We start from the raw sequence: 19,351 nt of genomic DNA on the forward strand, positions 1-19,351 counted from the left end.
GGTTTTATGGCAGATTTTGTGCATGTACCTTTTTGTACAATAGGTGTTGACTCATTTTTGAGTCAAACTTCTATTAAAGGTCAGATTGTGGAATCTATTCAGTAAATATCTGGGAACAGTTGTTGATACAAAGCTTAATTTTACTTTAATTAAATTTTAAGCTGTGTGCAAAAAGGGCCACCGGTGATTCCCATGTTTGTTTCCACAGTGATTAAACCATGATGATTCTCTTTTATTGCATTTTAATGAATCTGTTTCATGTTTTTCTTTATCGTTATGGTTTGGATATCTGTAAAGAACAGAAGTTTAGTCAAATTGTTAAGTGGTCTAACTGGCTGATTGGCGAACCAAGCACCCCTCGAAACGAGTCGGTTACAGCAGTTGGCAGGTCGATGTTTCTTGATGATTTATAACCTTTGCAAAGTAAATTTCTGGTCCCACAACATAAAACAACACGGTGTGAAATAGCTTTGCTGTAGCAGCAACTTACTTTAATACAGTCATTGGTTGCACATGCAGAAGTAAAATGATGAAATTGCAGCACTTTTAATTGTCTGAAAGAGGAAGGAAGCAGCAGGTTAAACTAAGAAGTTTGTGTCTCGAACACAGTGAGATTGCAAAGCAGAAATTCTGCACTCCGATCACATTTTAGGCATTTACAGTAACTGTGCACACTAACTATAGTGGACAGCACCATCCGCTACACATCAGATCAATATGATGGACATCATTTCTTGTATATATCATTTACCTGCTGATGTGTTTGAACTTGTCTGCAGCCACAGCAAAGAGAGGAGGACACCAACCATGAGACTGAAAGGAGCACAAGCTGCAATCATCTGTCTTCTCACTTTGTCAGGTATTTTATATTTACATTTTCATATATTACAGATAACAGACTTTTGATTAACTATAAGAAAATACACAGAAATATGGAACATTTGCAATTGATGGTTTTCTAAACATTTTAAACTCCAGCTCTGTTTATGCAAGACTTGAAGAGAAAAAGTTTCTGTTAAACTTCTTTAACAGTCAATTTCTTTTTCAAGTGTATTTTTTTCTGTTTGACAAGTCTTTCTTCAAGTACATCATAAATAACTGTTCAGATGCAGACATAGGCTGAGCAATATTGTGTCATGGTCCGCGGTCAGTGAACCAGTGTATTGAGTTTTGTGCTTTTAATTTCTAAGGATGGTTGTGTTTCAGGTTTCAGTTTGTGCTTCTAGCTCTTCTGTTCTCCTTGGTTTGAGATTTCTACTGCTTAGCTTTTGGACCCTGTACCCCCATGTTCTGTGTTGATTTACTTCCGTTCAGTGTCTATTCTGGGTCTGTGTGTGTGTCGTGTACTTCCTGTTTTACTTTAACAGTCTCTCGTCAGTGTACATCATATTGTGTTTGGTCTTTCCCCGTCTCATTATTATTATTAGTGTCAGCTGTGTCCCCTGTGCTGTTCGTTGTTAGCTTTCTGTGTATTTATGTCACAGTCTCCCTCAGTTCCGTGTCATGTCATCCCTGGTTTTGTGGAATTCTCCATGTGTTTCCTGAGTGGTCAGCTAACTAGCTTTTCCCAGTTTAGGTTTGTATTGTTTATTTCCCCAGTCTGTAAATAAAGCCATTTTTTGAGTTACGCTCCACTTCCGAGTCTGCATCTGGGTCTTTCCTGCCTGCACATAGCTGCTCCCTGACATGATGTAAGAAACTTTCCCTTCAGCTGTAAAGTTCCACACATCAGTTTCTGCTTTTCTCATTTATTTCTGTCACATCTCTTTTCTCACAAAAACCTTTCTCTTCAGTTCAGCCTCCTCGTGGCTCACAGGTGAAATTCCTTCGCTGCACCTTCAGAGTGTGTGTCCTCCTGCCTCAGCTCACATACAGGTTAACTCTAGAGAGCGTGGACACACCTTTAAAAGCAGAAGAATTCATTGTTTTGTTTCTGATGTGTTTCAGCAGTTCAGGGTCAGGATGGTTGGTCAGTGACTTACACCTCTACTCAGATTTGTGCCTTAAAAGGATCAACAGTGGACATACGCTGCACCTACACGTACCCATCCAGAGTGAATGGGAACGTGACTGTAGTTGAAAAAGCTGTATGGTTTACTAAAATGAAAGGTGATGAACATGTGGATGTGAGGACAGAGGCAGAGTTTGCAGGTCGTGTTCAGTATCACTGCGATAACAAAGACTGCACTCTGAGAATCACAGACCTGAGAGAGAGCGACTCAGCTGAGTACAAGTTCAGATTTATGACAAACCAACCAGGAGGGAAATATGCTGGATCACCTGGAGTCACTCTGTCTGTCACAGGTCAGATTTTTATATTTAAATGTATAACATGTTTTCAAAATAAAATGTTTTGCTTAAACTTTGGGAAACTACAAGCTATGAATGTTGTGCATGTTTTATAGTCTGCTGTGTATAATTTTTAGTTCTCCAGGCACAAGTGATAAAAACTTGGCCAACCTTGTATCCTGCTTGGAAAAAGGTGACGTGTCAGAGCAGTTGTCGTCTACCTGATCCTCATTCATATGTCTGGTACCAGAACGAAGTGAATATTGACAGAAAGGAGTCTTCTTTTGAAAAATACTTTGATCATACAGACAGCATTTCCTGTGCTGTAAAAGGATACGAGAAGCTTCCCTCTCCTTCAGTGTGTGAGTTTACTTCAGTCTTACATTGACAAAACACATCATTCATTTCTGTTTCTAATAAAAAAGATGTTGCTGCATCTTCATGTTTATTTTATATCTCAGTAAAGCCAATAAATCAACAATAAGTCCCAACAGCCTCCTGCTCTGTGGTGCTGCAGTCAAATCTTCCTCTAACAAATCTGTTTCATATATTTTAGGTGTTGATGATCAAACCTGTAACAGAGTGACTTACACCAGCAGAAGCATCTGTGCCCTCAAAGGTTCATCAGTGGACATTTCTTGCATCTACAGCCATACACATGCTGCTGTGTCCAAATTCTGGTTCAGTCCTGAACGTAGTCATCAGTGGCAGCATCGCTCACACCCCGAGGACCTCAGAACAGACTCCCACTATGCAGGTCGTGTTGAGGTCATTGAAACAGAGAGAGGGCGCTCCACTCTGAGAATCAGAGACCTGACAGAGAGGGATTCAGCCGAGTATCACTTTACATTCAAATCACAAAGCTTTGAACTGAAGAGTAGTTTACCTGGAACAACTCTGAGTGTCACAGGTACTGATGCACGCACAGTGTTAGCAGGTTTTTGTTTTTGTGATCTCAGATATCAAAGGTAGACTTTCATATCCACACATAAAGCCTCTCTCTACATGATGTCACTGCTGTGCTGTCATATTCAGCTCTGCAGGTGAAGGTGAGCAGAATAATATCAGTCCAGCAGACTCAGACTGAGGCAGAGCTGAAGTGTCAAAGCAGCTGCAGTCCAGCTGGTCGTCTTTCTTACGTCTGGTTCAAGAACGGACAGAAAAACATGACACAGCAAACTTCTGCTTATACAGACTACTTTAATCCTGGAGACATCATCTCCTGTGCTTTCTCTGGATACGAGGATTACCGCTCTCCATCAGTGTGTGAGTTTAATTCACTGTGTCACCAACAACATATCACAGCTCCAAGCCACCTACAGTTTATCATGCTGTATTGTTACATGAGTTTAAACTCCAACTTTAATAAAGAAAACTTTTATCTGCAGATCCGTCAAAGCTTCCCTCTGTGTCAGTGAGTCCCTCTGGTGAGATAGTGGAGGGCAGTTCAGTCACTCTGACCTGTCGTACACATGCTAATTCAGCAGCTAAGAACACTTTGTACAAAGACAACCAAATCTTGCCTCTAACACCAGAAGGTGTTTATAATTTCACCTCCATCAGCTCTGAGGGCAGAGGAATCTACGACTGCAAGACTGAGGATCAGCTCTCTGTGTCTTTATTCATAGATGTCCAGTGTAAGTAAACAGCAGCAGATCAGTGATCAGCTGGGAGGTGTGTTCAATTTATTTCCATCATATAAACAATACACAGAAGTTCATTGAGCAAAGAATACAAAAGGCTATACAAATAACGCAACTACATTTCAATATCGCTTCACCTGTTCTGATTCAGCTAAATATCAAAAATGAGTTGGAAGAAGTTCACACTTCTTTAATGCCCCTTTCACCTTAAGTTATCGATCAATATTTGAGCTTCCTTGCTGATATAATCTGCACAAATAATATTGAACGTGTTTCTAATATAATATATACAGCACACATAGCACAAATTATGATAATAGTTAATATCATAGTATTATAAGAATTCTTATTTTCATATGAATTATGATCATATCACATCATATGATCATTATATCAGTGATTAACAGTTTCCTGTCATGTTTTTATTCTTGATGGAAATTTTCTCACACTGAATATTAAAATGTTGCTGTAAAAATTTCACAATAATTTTTCTCGGTTTCCTCCAGATGCTCCAAAGATTCCCTCTGTGTCAGTCAGTCCCTCTGGTGAGTTAGTGGAGGGCAGTTCAGTGACTCTGACCTGTAGCAGTGATGCTAACCCAGCAGCTAACTACACCTGGTACAAGGAGGATGATAACTCAGCAAAAGCATCTGGACAGAACTTCATCATCACTGACTTCAGACCTGAACACAATGGAAGTTATTACTGTGAAGCCCAGAACACAAGAGGATGTCGCAGCTCCACCTCCCATCATCTCACTGTTGTGACAGGTGCTCTTTCTACATTTACAAGTCTGTTTATTGCAACAATTTTCATTGATGCATTACTAAAAAAACAGTTACAAAGAAAATAAGATTCCTCTCCAGGTTTTCAAAAACAAAGTGTATGCTATCTCTCAATCACATCAAATTTCTATCTCCATTTTTAGGGAAATCAATATTATCAGATTAACTTTGGTGGTCCTGATGCTGATTCCTCTGCTTCTTGTGATTTTGTGGATGAGGTAAAATAAAACATCGCTCTGTTGCAGAAGTGGTCTTTGACTTTCTAATTTAATAGTTTTACATTTAAAATGTGATTATTTGTTATTAGCAAGAAGAAACCTTGGAGCTCTACAGCTGAATCAAATGAACTTATGGAGACAATGGAGGTGAGAGTGAGATAGAGACAGTGTCAGAATTGAATTGATGTTGTTGAAACATCTTGTCTAATCTCTTACTCTGTTTAATATACTATCATTATCCATGCTATTGTAAATATTTTAGTAGTTTATTACAAATGGATTTTTAGTAGAAAAGTTAATTTCTGTAAAAACATTTGACCACATTTTATAAAGAAATCTGATTGTATCCATGACAATCTGTTTTGAGTTTGCTGGATGGAAACATCAGGCCAACCTTCAAGCAAAAGTTCACCATCTAATTTTTGAGAAGATCTAATCAGAAACTCTGTTACTTTGTACAGATGCAGTCAAACCATAAACAGGACTCAGCTGATGGAAACAGAAAGTAAAAAACAGCACAGTGGAGAGTGATGCTGATGCATACAGATTTATATTTTTACGTTTAGCTCCAGTTATATAAAGTTTATTTGTCAGCAGCAGAACGTTAGACTAGAATTACAGCTTATTGTTGTCCTTCTGTTACCTGTTCAGATTATGTGTAGTACAGAAGTTCTTATCCGAGGTGTATTTTTAGATTCATTTGTTTGTAAAAGTTAAAGATGCAGTAAAAACTGCTTTCCCAACAAAAAGATGCTGATCTAGAAGAAAATATTTTACAGCACTTGCGGCTTGTTTTTTGTTAACAAAACAGAAAAACCTGCAGCTACAACAGCTCTGTATATTGAAGATCAGTTCCCTGTGAATGCTACAGAGGTCATCATTATGCAACAAGTTTTGTTTTTCAAATTGAAATAAACTCTTTATTTTTTCAGAATAGACGTTTCATGTCCTTCAGAGGTTGATGCTTGTCATTGCAACACATTATTACAAAGGTAGAACACACCATAAAGCAAAAATAATTGCTTCATGAATTCAGACATCGTTGGATTTGATATGAAAATAAATGCCAAGATTATAAACTCTGCCAGTTATCAGCAGCTGGATAGATTTACAAGCACAATCCCAAGACCTGACACAGCATGCTATATGTGACCTACATTACAGCGGTCATTGGATGCATATGCAAGGATAAAAATAATGATGAGCTTGACCTCATAATTTAGCTAGACTCTACCTTTATGTAGTACACTGTGACAAGGAGCCGACACACTCACAAGCAGTGATTCAGGACAAGAGTCCATTTATTCACCTTCACGGTGTCAGGGCTCTGGGTCTTGGACCCAGCTTTTGAGTTACAGCAATACGTCACGTGTCTGAATTTAAAGGGATTGTTTTTTCATTTTGACATACTCTATTAGCACAATTAATCTAAATTTTTGACAAAAAACATAAAATCTGAGTAGGAAGAAAATAAAAATCAGTGATGTGATGACAGTGTGTGCAAACATACAAGTACTACAGGCGAAGGTTGACAAGCTCATGATTAATTTCATTTGTGAAGGTCATTTTCTGTGGTTGAACAACCTTCTTTTAGATAACTTACATTGACACTGAATCCACAATGAAAAGTCATTTGCAGGCATACTCAACCATAATAGAGGGAGCTGCCAATAAGAAGAAAAAAACTTTGATGTTGCACCTCAGTAAAGTCAGCCATGTTGCCACCATTACAGATTGTTGGACAGTACACCAGCAGTTTCATAGGGTCACAGCTCTTTGGATCGATGAGGAAACCTTGGAGAGCTGATCTACTGCCCATTCAATTCAATTCAATTTTATTTATATAGCGCCAAATCACAACAATAGTTGCCTCAAGGCGCTTTATATTGTACAGATCGTACAATAATAGATACAGAGAAAAACCCAACAATCATATGACCCCCTATGAGCAAGCACTTTGGCGACAGTGGGAAGGAAAAATTCCCTTTTAACAGGAAGAAACCTCCGGCAGAACCAAGCTCAGGGAGGGGCTAATAAACTAATAACTCAGGTAGCTTCAGCCATTGTTTTCCATTTGTCTTTTACTTCATAGTTTAGAAACAAAAAACTTTTCACTATGAATTCTTCACAGATATTCCTGATAGCATCCTCCCCCTTCTCTTGTATGATCCGTGTGATTCTTTCCAGAGCTATGTATGTTGAGTTCCACTGAGTTTAATTGGGCCGGATAAGTTGGAAAATTCATTTACTTTCCACAATTTCTGCCATGTAGGACCGACCCGACTTATTCCAGATTGCCTGACATTTCTGAAGGCGGCTTGTGATAGCCGTTTGTATGCATCATGCATCTCTTGCAGCATCTGTTGTGGCAACTAAATTTAATAGGTGGCATGCACACGTTTGATGTGGAGGAATCTGATACTCAAGACTGGCATCCTGCTCCAGGATGATGAATGTCTGGGTAGTCCCCTTTGGTCTCTTCAGAAGTCTTGATCCGACTCTGATGCCGCTTTCTCAGGCCGACGTTGTTCACCAAACACAAGGAATGCTTTTATAAAGTTTGAGCCACTGTCTGGTGTAGTTCTTACCACTTCCCACCTTATTCTGTATTGACAATGAATGTCATCAAGGGCACCAGCTAGAACATCAAAGGTGTGGGACCCTTTCAACCCCTGGCAAGCAAGGCCAGCTGTCAGTATTTTTATTTTTTTGCACTGTTTTGTAGAGACATGATAATTCCTTCAAGGCAAGTTAAAATGTATGTACAATAAACCTTGGGTGACTAAATCTGTGAAGTCCAGCATACAGAAAAGGAATTATATCTTTAAACATGGTACACCTTCTGACCTCCAGATAGCCAGTAAGGAGCTGAAAATTGAAAGTCTGACGGAAATATAAAGCAGACTTGGAGAGCAAAATGGCTGCAAATAAGCTGGTTCGTGTCCAGTCTTAGAAAAACAGCAAGCCTTTGGGACCCAAAGAGTAGCAGCAGTGTCACTCTGCATGGCTTCCATTCAGACTCTGAGTTAACTGATGCTAACTCAGAGTCTGGCCTTCCACTCCATAATAAATAAGTCTTAAGGACCCAATAACATACATTTATAGTCATTTACTTAAACCTTGCACTCAAAAAAAGTTTATGTAGCACTAAATCACAGCAGCTGCCTGAAGATATTGTTAAGCAAAGACACTACAATAAAATAACTTATACACACAAAATCATTTCTTTTAGACTTCAGTTAAAGCTCACGTTGTGAAATATGTTGACTGTTATAAATATCTTAGAACAGTGTTGATTCAAAGCTTTATTATGATGTATTTAAGCTGTGTGCAAAAAGGGGCACCAGCAATATTCATGTTTGTTTCTCATTTTCACAGCGATTAAACCATGATGATTCTCCTTTGTCATGCATGTTGAATCTGTTTTTCTTTTTCTTTAGTGTTGTGTTTTGGATATCTGTAAGAAACAGAAACTTAGTCAAACTGTTAAGTGGCCCAAATGGCTAAATGGTGAATCACCAGCTGAACCAAGCACCCATGCAAACAAGTCGGGTACAGCAACGGCAGGTCGATGTTTCTTGAAGATTCACATCCTTTGTAAAATAGCCAGCCATTATTTTTAGCCATTTATTCTTTTTTTTTTCTTTTCTTTTAGTGAGTCTTTGTTTTTCAGTATCTTGCACTATGGGCAATGTTATATTTTTTGTATTGTCATTTATGCTTAGAAATATATAATCATTTGTATGCCGATAAAGTATCTTATCCTTATTAGGTCTGATAAGAGTCTGTGTGCACTTGTGCACCATGAGATGAGCGGAAGCAGCCTTGACGTTATAATTTCCATTAAAGCTGTAGAAACCAGACTGTCTTGTTCGTTATCTCAAAGTGTAAGACTTCACACCTTTAAATGTCCTACTGCAAGTCCATGTTTTTATATTTTAGCAAGACGCTTACTTCTGCTTTTCTTCATACCTCATACACACAGTTTAAGTTAATTGAAAGGTCGTATGTGGCCCTGCGACAGACTGGCAACCTTTCCAGGGTGTACCCCGCCTCTCGCCCTATGACAGCTGGGATAGGCTCCAGCGCCCCCCACGTCCCTGAAAAGGATAAGCGGAAGCAAATGGATGGATGGATGGATGGAAAGGTCGTATGTCTATGTATGGTATAGCTGGAAACACACACACACACACACACACAGAGAATATAGACACTGATGTTGCTTAAGAATGTCACGCAATGTTCCCTCTAAGCTGCGCGCGTGCGCAATAGCGCACTGTTGGCATGGTCTCTGCGCAGAAAAAATGTGGGTTGCGCACAGATTCTAACCTGAATTGAAATTAAAGTAAATATGTGACACCGGTGTTTTAGCTAGAAAAGGGGCTGACGTGGACTGAAGCCACGTTAATGACAATGTGTACAACCACTGGAGATGTGAGCAGGACAGACGGAACAATTGATGGAAAACTTGTGGACTTTACACCAGTTTTTAAATTGTGTTGATAGGCCACGAAAAACCAGAGTTGTGATAAAAAAAAATATGTAATGTTTGGTTTTCCTGGATACTACCGTTGTTTATATTTACTGTGGGAAAAAACGCTGAAAACGGTTTTTTTTAAGGAAAACGCTCTCCGTCTGTGAGTAAAGACAAAACCAATACACCCCCACCCTTTCCCATTGGTTGAAAAATGTACCATGTCGACCAATCAAAACGTGGCATTTAGTTGTTAAGATACGGGAGGAAGTTTTAGGAGTGACGGCGGTGTTTTGAGATGTGAGACATTTGCAACGTTTAGCGCAAATGTTGTGTAGTTAGTGTGTAGTGTAGTCAATAGTTTTGTTGTGTGTGTCAGAACAATGAGGCGACTGCTGAATGTTACAGGTGTTACAGGAGTGATACATCTCATCTCCTGTTGTCAGGCCTGCAGGTATCAGGCTGTTGTTCTCCTCTATCTCATAGTGGACAGAAATTATTTTTTGGAGTGGCACAAACAATTTGTGTGGCATCAAATTTGATGCAGAACAGCTGATTGTTCTGTAAATAGTTTGAAATGTTTGTTTAAAAAACACCTTGGCTGCATTTTTAGGTAAACAGCTGCAAAAACTGTTGTTTGCAAAACTCAGTAACTTTTTTGAAGAAGTAACTATATAATTAATTGCCAAACATTGGTCTTTATTTACTGTATTTTGCAGACAGGGAGTTACAGGACTCTCTCCCAGACCACAGACTCATAATCAGTGTTGGGTAAGTTACTTGAAATTAGTAACTTAGTTACATTACTAGTTACTTCCATCAAAAGTAACTCAGTTACTTCATGTTACTCGTTACTTTCAAAATAAGTAGTTAATAGGGAAAGTAACTTTGGTTTTACTCAGACTTCTCTTGTTAACCCTTTAAAACCGGTCGGAGCGGACACGCTCCATTTTGCCTAACTATTTTTAAATCCCGGTAGCACTGCAACCACGTGAGCTAGCGCAATAATTTTTTTTGCATATGAAACCGGAGGAGTTGTACTTACATCTTATGCCATCAGCTTGTCCTAGGTCACAGTTTCCTTCCACATATAGCTTTGCAAAAACTGAATAAAAAGCACTTGCAGCAACAAAAACATAATATTCCAGAAACACGCTTGCCGATCCGATCAGCTGTTCATATCACCTACGTCCATCAGCACAAACTTTCGCATGTCCGCCATGACTTGCCCGAAACCGGAAGTGACGTCATTTTTGCGGAAATGTAGTTTTTTACCATCAAGGCCTCATGAGCCTTTACTGGTGTTTTTAAAAGTTATGGTTGACTTTATGACTTTCTGTGTCGTTTCTGGGATGCTTAGAACTAATATTGCACTGCTGGAAATAGTTTATTTTGATGCATATGCTGCTTTTTTGCAAATTTGCACTATAATATTTATTTTCGTTTTTCCTGCAGTGTATAGAAATTGGTGTATTTCAAAAATAAAACTATGAAGACACTCAAAATAAATTTCCTGTGGTGGGAAACTATTTTGTGCAACTTTTTTGTATTTACAGTTTTGAGGGATAAGCCTCTTAAATTTCTCTAACTAGAAATATATGTTAAAAAAACAAAAACGATTTTCAATTTTTTTGTAGTTTATTGCACTTTTTTGCAATTTATGTAATTATTATATACTTAATGCATACATATTATTAAAATTTAGGCTGTAATGGTTGTATTGATGTATAGCAACTTGAAATGCTCCCAAAAATGGCTCTACAACATTTAAAAATATAATATAAGCTCTGGCGGACTTGGTTCTATGGTAGGTCTTAAAGGGTTAATGTGTTGCTTCCGTAACTGGATACCCAGCAAGATTGCCAGTCTTCTAGCTTGCTTACTTGCCACAAGTGCACTGTGCCACCTACCAATAGAAAGGAAAAGATAATGTGCATATTTCCACGAGAGAAATCCCACACCTGGACCGTCATTGACCGCCGCCATGATTCTAGCCTACGTCACTGGGACAAAATATCGGCCTTTTGACTAGAGACCGGCCCGCCATTATAGGAAAAATCATAAAGCCTTTGAATGCAAACAAACGCTGTTGTGACAGTGATGTACACTGTCTTGATGGTATATATGTATCAATCTATCAATCGTTTGTTGTAAGACTCAGATAATTATTTATTAAAAGCGAGACATTTTAAATGAGAATAAGAAAGTATTTCTTTGTGCCCCCCTTTCCCTGTTAATGCCCTACCTGGCCCCCTGGCAACACTTTGCTAGACCCGCCCCTGCACAGTTACCAGGTGTCAGCTACATAGAAAAGGATCCTGGTGTTATTTGTCTCTCAGAAACAGTTCATAACTTCCCTTCAACTCATTCATGTCACCTAAAAGGTAAACCTGTTTCTCCATCACCTGTTCAGCTCTGATGATTCAGTAAGGACATCTCCTGGTTTCATCTTCATGTTTCCTCTGACCAGATAACCAAACCGATATCATGACCAGCAGCTTTACAGCTGTGGCTCCAGCAAACATCAACTGATACTAGAAAGTAATATTACCCATATGGAAAAGATATATATAAATCTTATAAAGTTTGTATCTGTCTTGTGTGAAACTTGTATGAAAAGCATACAAGAGTGAAAACGGATATAAGATCCCTTGAAAAATTATATAATGAAACTTGTATGTTTTGGATACTTACTAAAACAATATATGAAAGTAATGAGAAAGTGGCCACTTTCATGAGTAAATCATATAAGTTTTTACTATTTCTTTTCCATATGGGTAAATAAATTCTAACAACAGCTGATCAAACGTGCTGCTGTTGCTTAATGCGACATCCGCTGGTTTCCTCTTTCTAGCGCGAAGTGGGCGATAAACAAACAAGGGAGAAAAGCCGATCAGCTGATCATTGATCAGTTTCATGATTGAAGTAGAAACAGGAGAGGGAGGGGGAGAGAATGAGAGAAGAAGAGGCAGCTGACAGCTTAAAGCCACAAAGACAAAAAACTCTGTCTTATCTTGTTTTGTCGTGCAGTTTGTTGGTCTTGTGTTCCACTGGCCTAGATAAACCCTACAGGCAATAGTTGTGTGATGTGGCTGTATTGATATATATATATATATATATATATATATATATATATATATATATATATTAGGGGTGCAACGATACACAAAATTCACGGTTCGGTTCGATACTTTGGTGTCACGGTTTGATATTTTATCGATACAAAAAAATGTTCATGCCTTTTAAATTTGTCATTTATTAAAATTATAAATATATATTTTAACTCAAAAGTACAGTTTTTAAATTTAATGTTGGTGAAACAACAAAGTAATAATAAAAAAATCTATCTGATCGAGAAATCACTCATCTTTGGAAAAGAGTTTATTACAGAGAAATGGCTCTTTCTAAAATAAAAGCTATACTATACGCTTCTTCTGGGCTATATTCTCAGCAGCATATTAAACATATCAGGTCCCCATAAGGAGAATCATGTGCTAACGGCTGTCTAAATGACTCGGGTAAAGTTTGTAGCATGCGTGCTTGTTGTTTTTGTCTGCTTCCACTTGTCTTTGCACTAGGATGATGTCAGCGTAAATGTGCAGTCATATTCGTTGTGTTCCCACTAGTGCTGTCAGCGTTAATCTCGTTGAAATGACGTTAACACTATAACGCGGGAAATCTCCGTTAACTAGTTACCGCGGATCGCCCCGTGCATGGAGCTGGACGCCAACACGTTAACAAGCTAACTGCGCTAACGCACTAGTTCCCACCAATTGAGCATTGCGTGGCACATCCGACATACTGTTTTACTTTTGTCCATGGCGCGCTTACCATCAGGGTCATACTTCACATGAAAACCAAAATAGTTCCAAACACCAGATCTGAATGAGGGTGGGGGAGGTTCAATTTCGGGTAGCGTTCAGTGGATCTGCACTCGACAGTGCAGCCTAGGCGGAGTAGTCGAACACAGATCCACTGAGCGCTCAACACAGACAGCATTGTCAGAAGAAAAGTTGATAAAATTTAAAAAAAAAATTATTTTTCGATACATATGCGTGCCGAACCGAAAGCACTGCATCGAACCTAAACTTCACATGTACCCTATAGGGTTTTATTATTTTCACATATGTGTAATAATAGTGTGTGTGAGGTGGTATATTTGTCTCGGCTGTGCGGACCACTTCAGTTTGTCTTTGGCTGTTTATTCTTGTAACTGGATGGATATGCAGAAGTAAAATGATGAAATTGCAGCACTTTTAGTTGTCTGAAAGAGGAAGGAAGCAGCAGGTTAAACTAAGAAGTTTGTGTCTCGAACACAGTGAGATTGCAAAGCAGAAATTCTGCACTCCGATCACATTTTAGGCATTTACAGTAACTGTGCACACTAACTATAGTGGACAGCACCATCCGCTACACATCAGATCAATATGATGGACATCATTTCTTGTATATATCATTTACCTGCTGATGTGTTTGAACTTGTCTGCAGCCACAGCAAAGAGAGGAGGACACCAACCATGAGACTGAAAGGAGCACAAGCTGCAATCATCTGTCTTCTCACTTTGTCAGGTATTTTATATTTACATTTTCATATATTACAGATAACAGACTTTTGATTAACTATAAGAAAATACACAGAAATATGGAACATTTGCAGTTTAGTACTTTCTAAATATTTTAAACTCCAGCTCTGTTTATGCAAAAGTTGAAGAGAAGATAGTTTCTGTTAAACTTTCCTCTGCCTCCATTTTGTCACATTAGCAAGAAAACACACAGACACAACACAAAGAAACAAACTGAGTTAATGAAGCTACACTAAAATCACACAAAGGTCCAAGTGTCATTTTAATGATGTTGATAAACCACCTGAACACAGTCTGTAAAACATTTTTTTAAATATTTTGAACCGTAAATTGTCTCGACCTCTCTTATAGCGAGCTTGTATCCTCAGTTACACAATGAGTACTTTAAATGTATTGAGTTTACAACTGTGAATGCAGTCACGCTGGGACTGCTTGGTCTTATTCTTATTATCACCCGACTCAGCTGTAACCTGCTTTTAGTTAGTTTCAGCATCAGTTTTTTTTTCGAGAGCACTTTTCCTGTTTGACAATTCTTCCCGCAAGTGCATCATAAATAACTGCTCACATGCAGACAAAGGTTGACCAATGTTTTAAGAAACTTTCCCTTCAGCTGTAAAGTTCCACACATCAGTTTCTGCTTTTCTCATTTATTTCTGTCACATCTCTTTTCTCACAAAAACCTTTCTCTTCAGTTCAGCCTCCTCGTGGCTCACAGGTGAAATTCCTTCGCTGCACCTTCAGAGTGTGTGTCCTCCTGCCTCAGCTCACATACAGGTTAACTCTAGAGAGCGTGGACACACCTTTAAAAGCAGAAGAATTCATTGTTTTGTTTCTGATGTGTTTCAGCAGTTCAGGGTCAGGATGGTTGGTCAGTGACTTACACCTCTACTCAGATTTGTGCCTTAAAAGGATCAACAGTGGACATACGCTGCACCTACACGTACCCATCCAGAGTGAATGGGAACGTGACTGTAGTTGAAAAAGCTGTATGGTTTACTAAAATGAAAGGTGATGAACATGTGGATGTGAGGACAGAGGCAGAGTTTGCAGGTCGTGTTCAGTATCACTGCGATAACAAAGACTGCACTCTGAGAATCACAGACCTGAGAGAGAGCGACTCAGCTGAGTACAAGTTCAGATTTATGACAAACCAACCAGGAGGGAAATATGCTGGATCACCTGGAGTCACTCTGTCTGTCACAGGTCAGATTTTTATATTTAAATGTATAACATGTTTTCAAAATGAATAGTTTTGGTGGAACTTTGAGACACTACAAGCTATGAATGTTGTGTATTTTTTTTATTTTGCTGTGTATAATTTTTAGTTCTCCAGGCACAAGTGATAAAAACTTGGCCAACCTTGTATCCTACTTGGAAAAAGGTGACGTGTCAGAGCAGTTGTCGTCTACCTGATCCTCATTCATATGTCTGGTACCAGAACGAAGTGAATATTGACAGAAAGGAGTCTTCTTTTGAAAAATACTTTGATCATACAGACAGCATTTCCTGTGCTGTAAAAGGATACGAGAAGCTTCCCTCTCCTTCAGTGTGTGAGTTTACTTCAGTCTTACATTGACAAAACACATCATTCATTTCTGTTTCTAATAAAAAAGATGTTGCTGCATCTTCATGTTTATTTTATATCTCAGTAAAGCCAATAAATCAACAATAAGTCCCAACAGCCTCCTGCTCTGTGGTGCTGCAGTCAAATCTTCCTCTAACAAATCTGTTTCATATATTTTAGGTGTTGGTGATCAAACCTGTAACAGAGTGACTTACACCAGCAGAAGCATCTGTGCCCTCAAAGGTTCATCAGTGGACATTTCTTGCATCTACAGTCATACACATGCTGCTGTGTCCAAATTCTGGTTCAGTCCTGAACGTAGTCATCAGTGGCAGCATCGCTCACACCCCGAGGACCTCAGAACAGACTCCCACTATGCAGGTCGTGTTGAGGTCATTGAAACAGAGAGAGGGCGCTCCACTCTGAGAATCAGAGACCTGACAGAGAGGGATTCAGCCGAGTATCACTTTACATTCAAAACACAAAGCTTTGAACTGAAGAGTAGTTTACCTGGAACAACTCTGACTGTCACAGGTACTGATGAACACACAATGTTAGCAGGTTTTTGTGATCTCAGATATCAAAGGTAGACTTTCATATCCACACATAAAGCCTCTCTCTACATGATGTCACTGCTGTGCTGTCATATTCAGCTCTGCAGGTGAAGGTGAGCAGAATAATATCAGTCCAGCAGACTCAGACTGAGGCAGAGCTGAAGTGTCAAAGCAGCTGCAGTCCAGCTGGTCGTCTTTCTTACGTCTGGTTCAGGAACGGACAGAAAAACACGACACAGCAAACTTCTGCTTATACAGACTACTTTAATCCTGGAGACATCATCTCCTGTGCTTTCTCTGGATACAAGGATTACCGCTCTCCATCAGTGTGTGAGTTTAATTCACTGTGTCACCAACAACATATCACAGCTCCAAGCCACCTACAGTTTATCATGCTGTAATGTTACATGAGTTTAAACTCCAACTTTAATAAAGAAAACTTTTATCTGCAGATCCGTCAAAGCTTCCCTCTGTGTCAGTGAGTCCCTCTGGTGAGATAGTGGAGGGCAGTTCAGTCACTCTGACCTGTCATACACATGCTAATCCAGCAGCTAAGAACACTTTGTACAAAGGCAACCAAATCTTGCCTCTAACACCAGAAGGTATTTATAATTTCACCTCCATCAGCTCTGAGGACAGAGGAATCTACGACTGCAAGACTGAGGATCAGCTCTCTGTGTCTTTATTCATAGATGTCCAGTGTAAGTAAACAGCAGCAGATCAGTGATCTGTTTGGATAACAGTTTCCTGTAATGTTTTCATTCTTGGTGGAAATTTTCTCACACTGAATGTAAATATTTTTTCTCGGTTTCCTCCAGATGCTCCAAAGATTCCCTCTGTGTCAGTCAGTCCCTCTGGTGAGTTAGTGGAGGGCAGTTCAGTGACTCTGACCTGCAGCAGTGATGCTAACCCAGCAGCTAACTACACCTGGTACAAGGAGGATGATAACTCAGCAAAAGCATCTGGACAGAACTTCATCATCACTGACTTCAGACCTGAACACAGTGGGAGTTATTACTGTGAAGCCCAGAACACAAGAGGACGTCGCAGCTCCACCTCCCATCATCTCACTTTTGTGACAGGTAAGTTACTGATGCACCAGATGTTGAAACTGATAATATTATTGTTTGGTTTTCACCTCACAATAAAAACTACTGTGAGGGGACTGTTGTAATTTTTCACAAATAAAAGTAAACTGAAAAAATAAAAAACATCCTGGAATCCTCGATTATCCAGTTTTGGTTTTAGTTGACAGCATTAAGTCCTGATATTCTAACATTTTTAGAGAAAATTGTATTATTTCATGATCAGTCACTGATTAACCCATCAAGTTCAATGTTTTTGTTTCACTTACTTCCAGGCTCATGGAAACTTCCTGTAATCCTCTCAGTCTCTGTTACTGCTCTGGTCATCATACTCCTCTTTCTCCTGCTCTGGATTAGGTGGGATGTTTTAATAACTGATTTGGATTTTAAAGGTGTTTTTTGTTCAAGTCAATCTTAAGACAATAGTCAGAAATACATTTTCTGTCAAAAATATTCAACTTTGATATGTTAATCTCATAACCTAGTTTTTGTCAGATTTGTGTGATTTCATGGCATCTTTAACAAAAACATGTGATGTAATCCTTCAGCGTTGTCGGGGTTTTGCAAAATGTAATCACAATTGTTGCAACCTTTTGGGAATGAACAAAACATTGAAATGACTTCATCTGACAGATATTAATTCTGTAGATGTACAGGTTCACACTGAGAGCACAGAAAAGACCAACAACTAAGAGATCGTTTTATTAGTCAACTCCAGACACTTAAAGTTCTCTGAGACTTTGTTGACAAATTCATTGACAAGTTTAAAAGTTATGGTACATGGTGTGAAGCTGATCAGTTATTACAGATTATAAGAACATCGCTAAACAAGCAAGCAAGCAATAAGTGCTGGAAAAACATACAGCAAAGGGTTTGTGTAGCATTAAAACTTATGACTAACCATCTCAGTCCATGGATTTCACTCGTTTTGAAAATCGCAGAATGATTGTGAGCCTAAACCTTTTATACTGGCAAGAATTTTAAAAGAGAGCTGCATAGAGATATGGCCTCATATCTAATGTTGACTTCCTTTGAATGTTTATCCAGACTTTTCTGCACTTTTCTGATATATTTACATTACAACTTATGCTCATAACATCACTTTCCTGCAGGTTCGGTTGGCTGAAGACTGCTTCTGTTAGCTGTGATAATTTATCTTGTTCATAGTTTGGGAATTTATTCCACTGGACATTTGTATCATTAAAACATGAATCCATCCTGTTTGCTGAAATGTGTATTTTATTGTCTTATCAGAAGATCATTGAAACCCCAATCAGAGGCTGCAGAGAAGCCAGACAACGGAGCACAGGTGAGTGATGAGACTTCAGATATTCCAGTGAAAACATCCTAAAACATAATGTTCAGACTTCAGAGTCACCAATTAGCTCAACCCATCACACAGACTGATTACATCCATTGTATCAATGTTCACCCATATTATTCATCTCGTCCTTCCACATTCATGCTTTTCTGCATTAACTTATTAGCAAAACCAAGACACCTTGAGGTAGTAACAGATATTTAACTGTAAGAGGGGAGGGAGGAAGGAAGAAAGTGTAATGATATTAACGGTTTTAGTTTATTAGTTCCGTTTGCAAAAAGTCAAAAAGCCCTAAAAAAAATGTTCATCCATGTGTTTGACAGACGGATGAAATTCAATATGCTGCTGTACAATTTAGTACAAACCGGCCAGACTTTGCTAACTCCAACTTCAGCTCAGTTCAGCGTGACAGATACCAGGAAGAGAGTGTTATATACTCCACCATGAATGTCAGAAGTGCTAGAAGGTGAGCAGCTCTTCACACAGGATAACTGCACCTCAAGTTTATTGTTTTAATACTTTGTATACAATAGTAGTATCATTTTATTGTTTACTTCACAGATCAAAACACCAAGCTGCTGTGGAGGATGCCTCTGCACTGTACAGCACCGTTAACAAACATCCCAGAGTGTGAACACAGCCTGGAGCTGCTGTGTGTTTCATCAGGCTCCTCTGTTTCTGGGGGTAATAAGTGACTTGCCATGAATATAAATCATCAACACAAACCTCCAAAAGGACCATAAAGTACAACCAGCATCTCTTAAATCTAATGTGAACAAACTTCTCATTTTATGTTTATGTATTTTTATTTCTTTGTCATCACAGCTCATAACCG

At 38.9% G+C, this 19,351-nt stretch overlaps 1 protein-coding gene across 1 annotated transcript; it reads left to right on the forward strand.

The window, feature by feature from the left end:
- Positions 1-1,943: 1,943 nt before the first annotated feature.
- On the forward strand, positions 1,944-19,150 carry LOC146390186 (uncharacterized; the record flags this gene model as incomplete). The annotated part of the gene is made up of 18 exons (XM_084920955.1): positions 1,944-2,304; positions 2,427-2,651; positions 2,846-3,199; positions 3,325-3,555; positions 3,678-3,926; positions 4,439-4,727; positions 4,861-4,935; positions 14,685-14,707; positions 14,839-15,216; positions 15,318-15,542; positions 15,737-16,090; positions 16,210-16,440; positions 16,563-16,811; positions 16,929-17,192; positions 17,471-17,552; positions 18,450-18,504; positions 18,840-18,982; positions 19,078-19,150. Coding segments are annotated over 18 exons (3,861 nt in total), but the record flags the coding sequence as incomplete, so codon positions are not given.
- Positions 19,151-19,351: the final 201 nt, after the last annotated feature.

Source organism: Perissodus microlepis, chromosome 3 (genome assembly GCF_051167445.1).
Source record: "Perissodus microlepis isolate ML-2025 ecotype Zambia chromosome 3, ASM5116744v1, whole genome shotgun sequence".
NCBI classification, from domain to species: Eukaryota; Metazoa; Chordata; class Actinopteri; order Cichliformes; family Cichlidae; genus Perissodus; species Perissodus microlepis.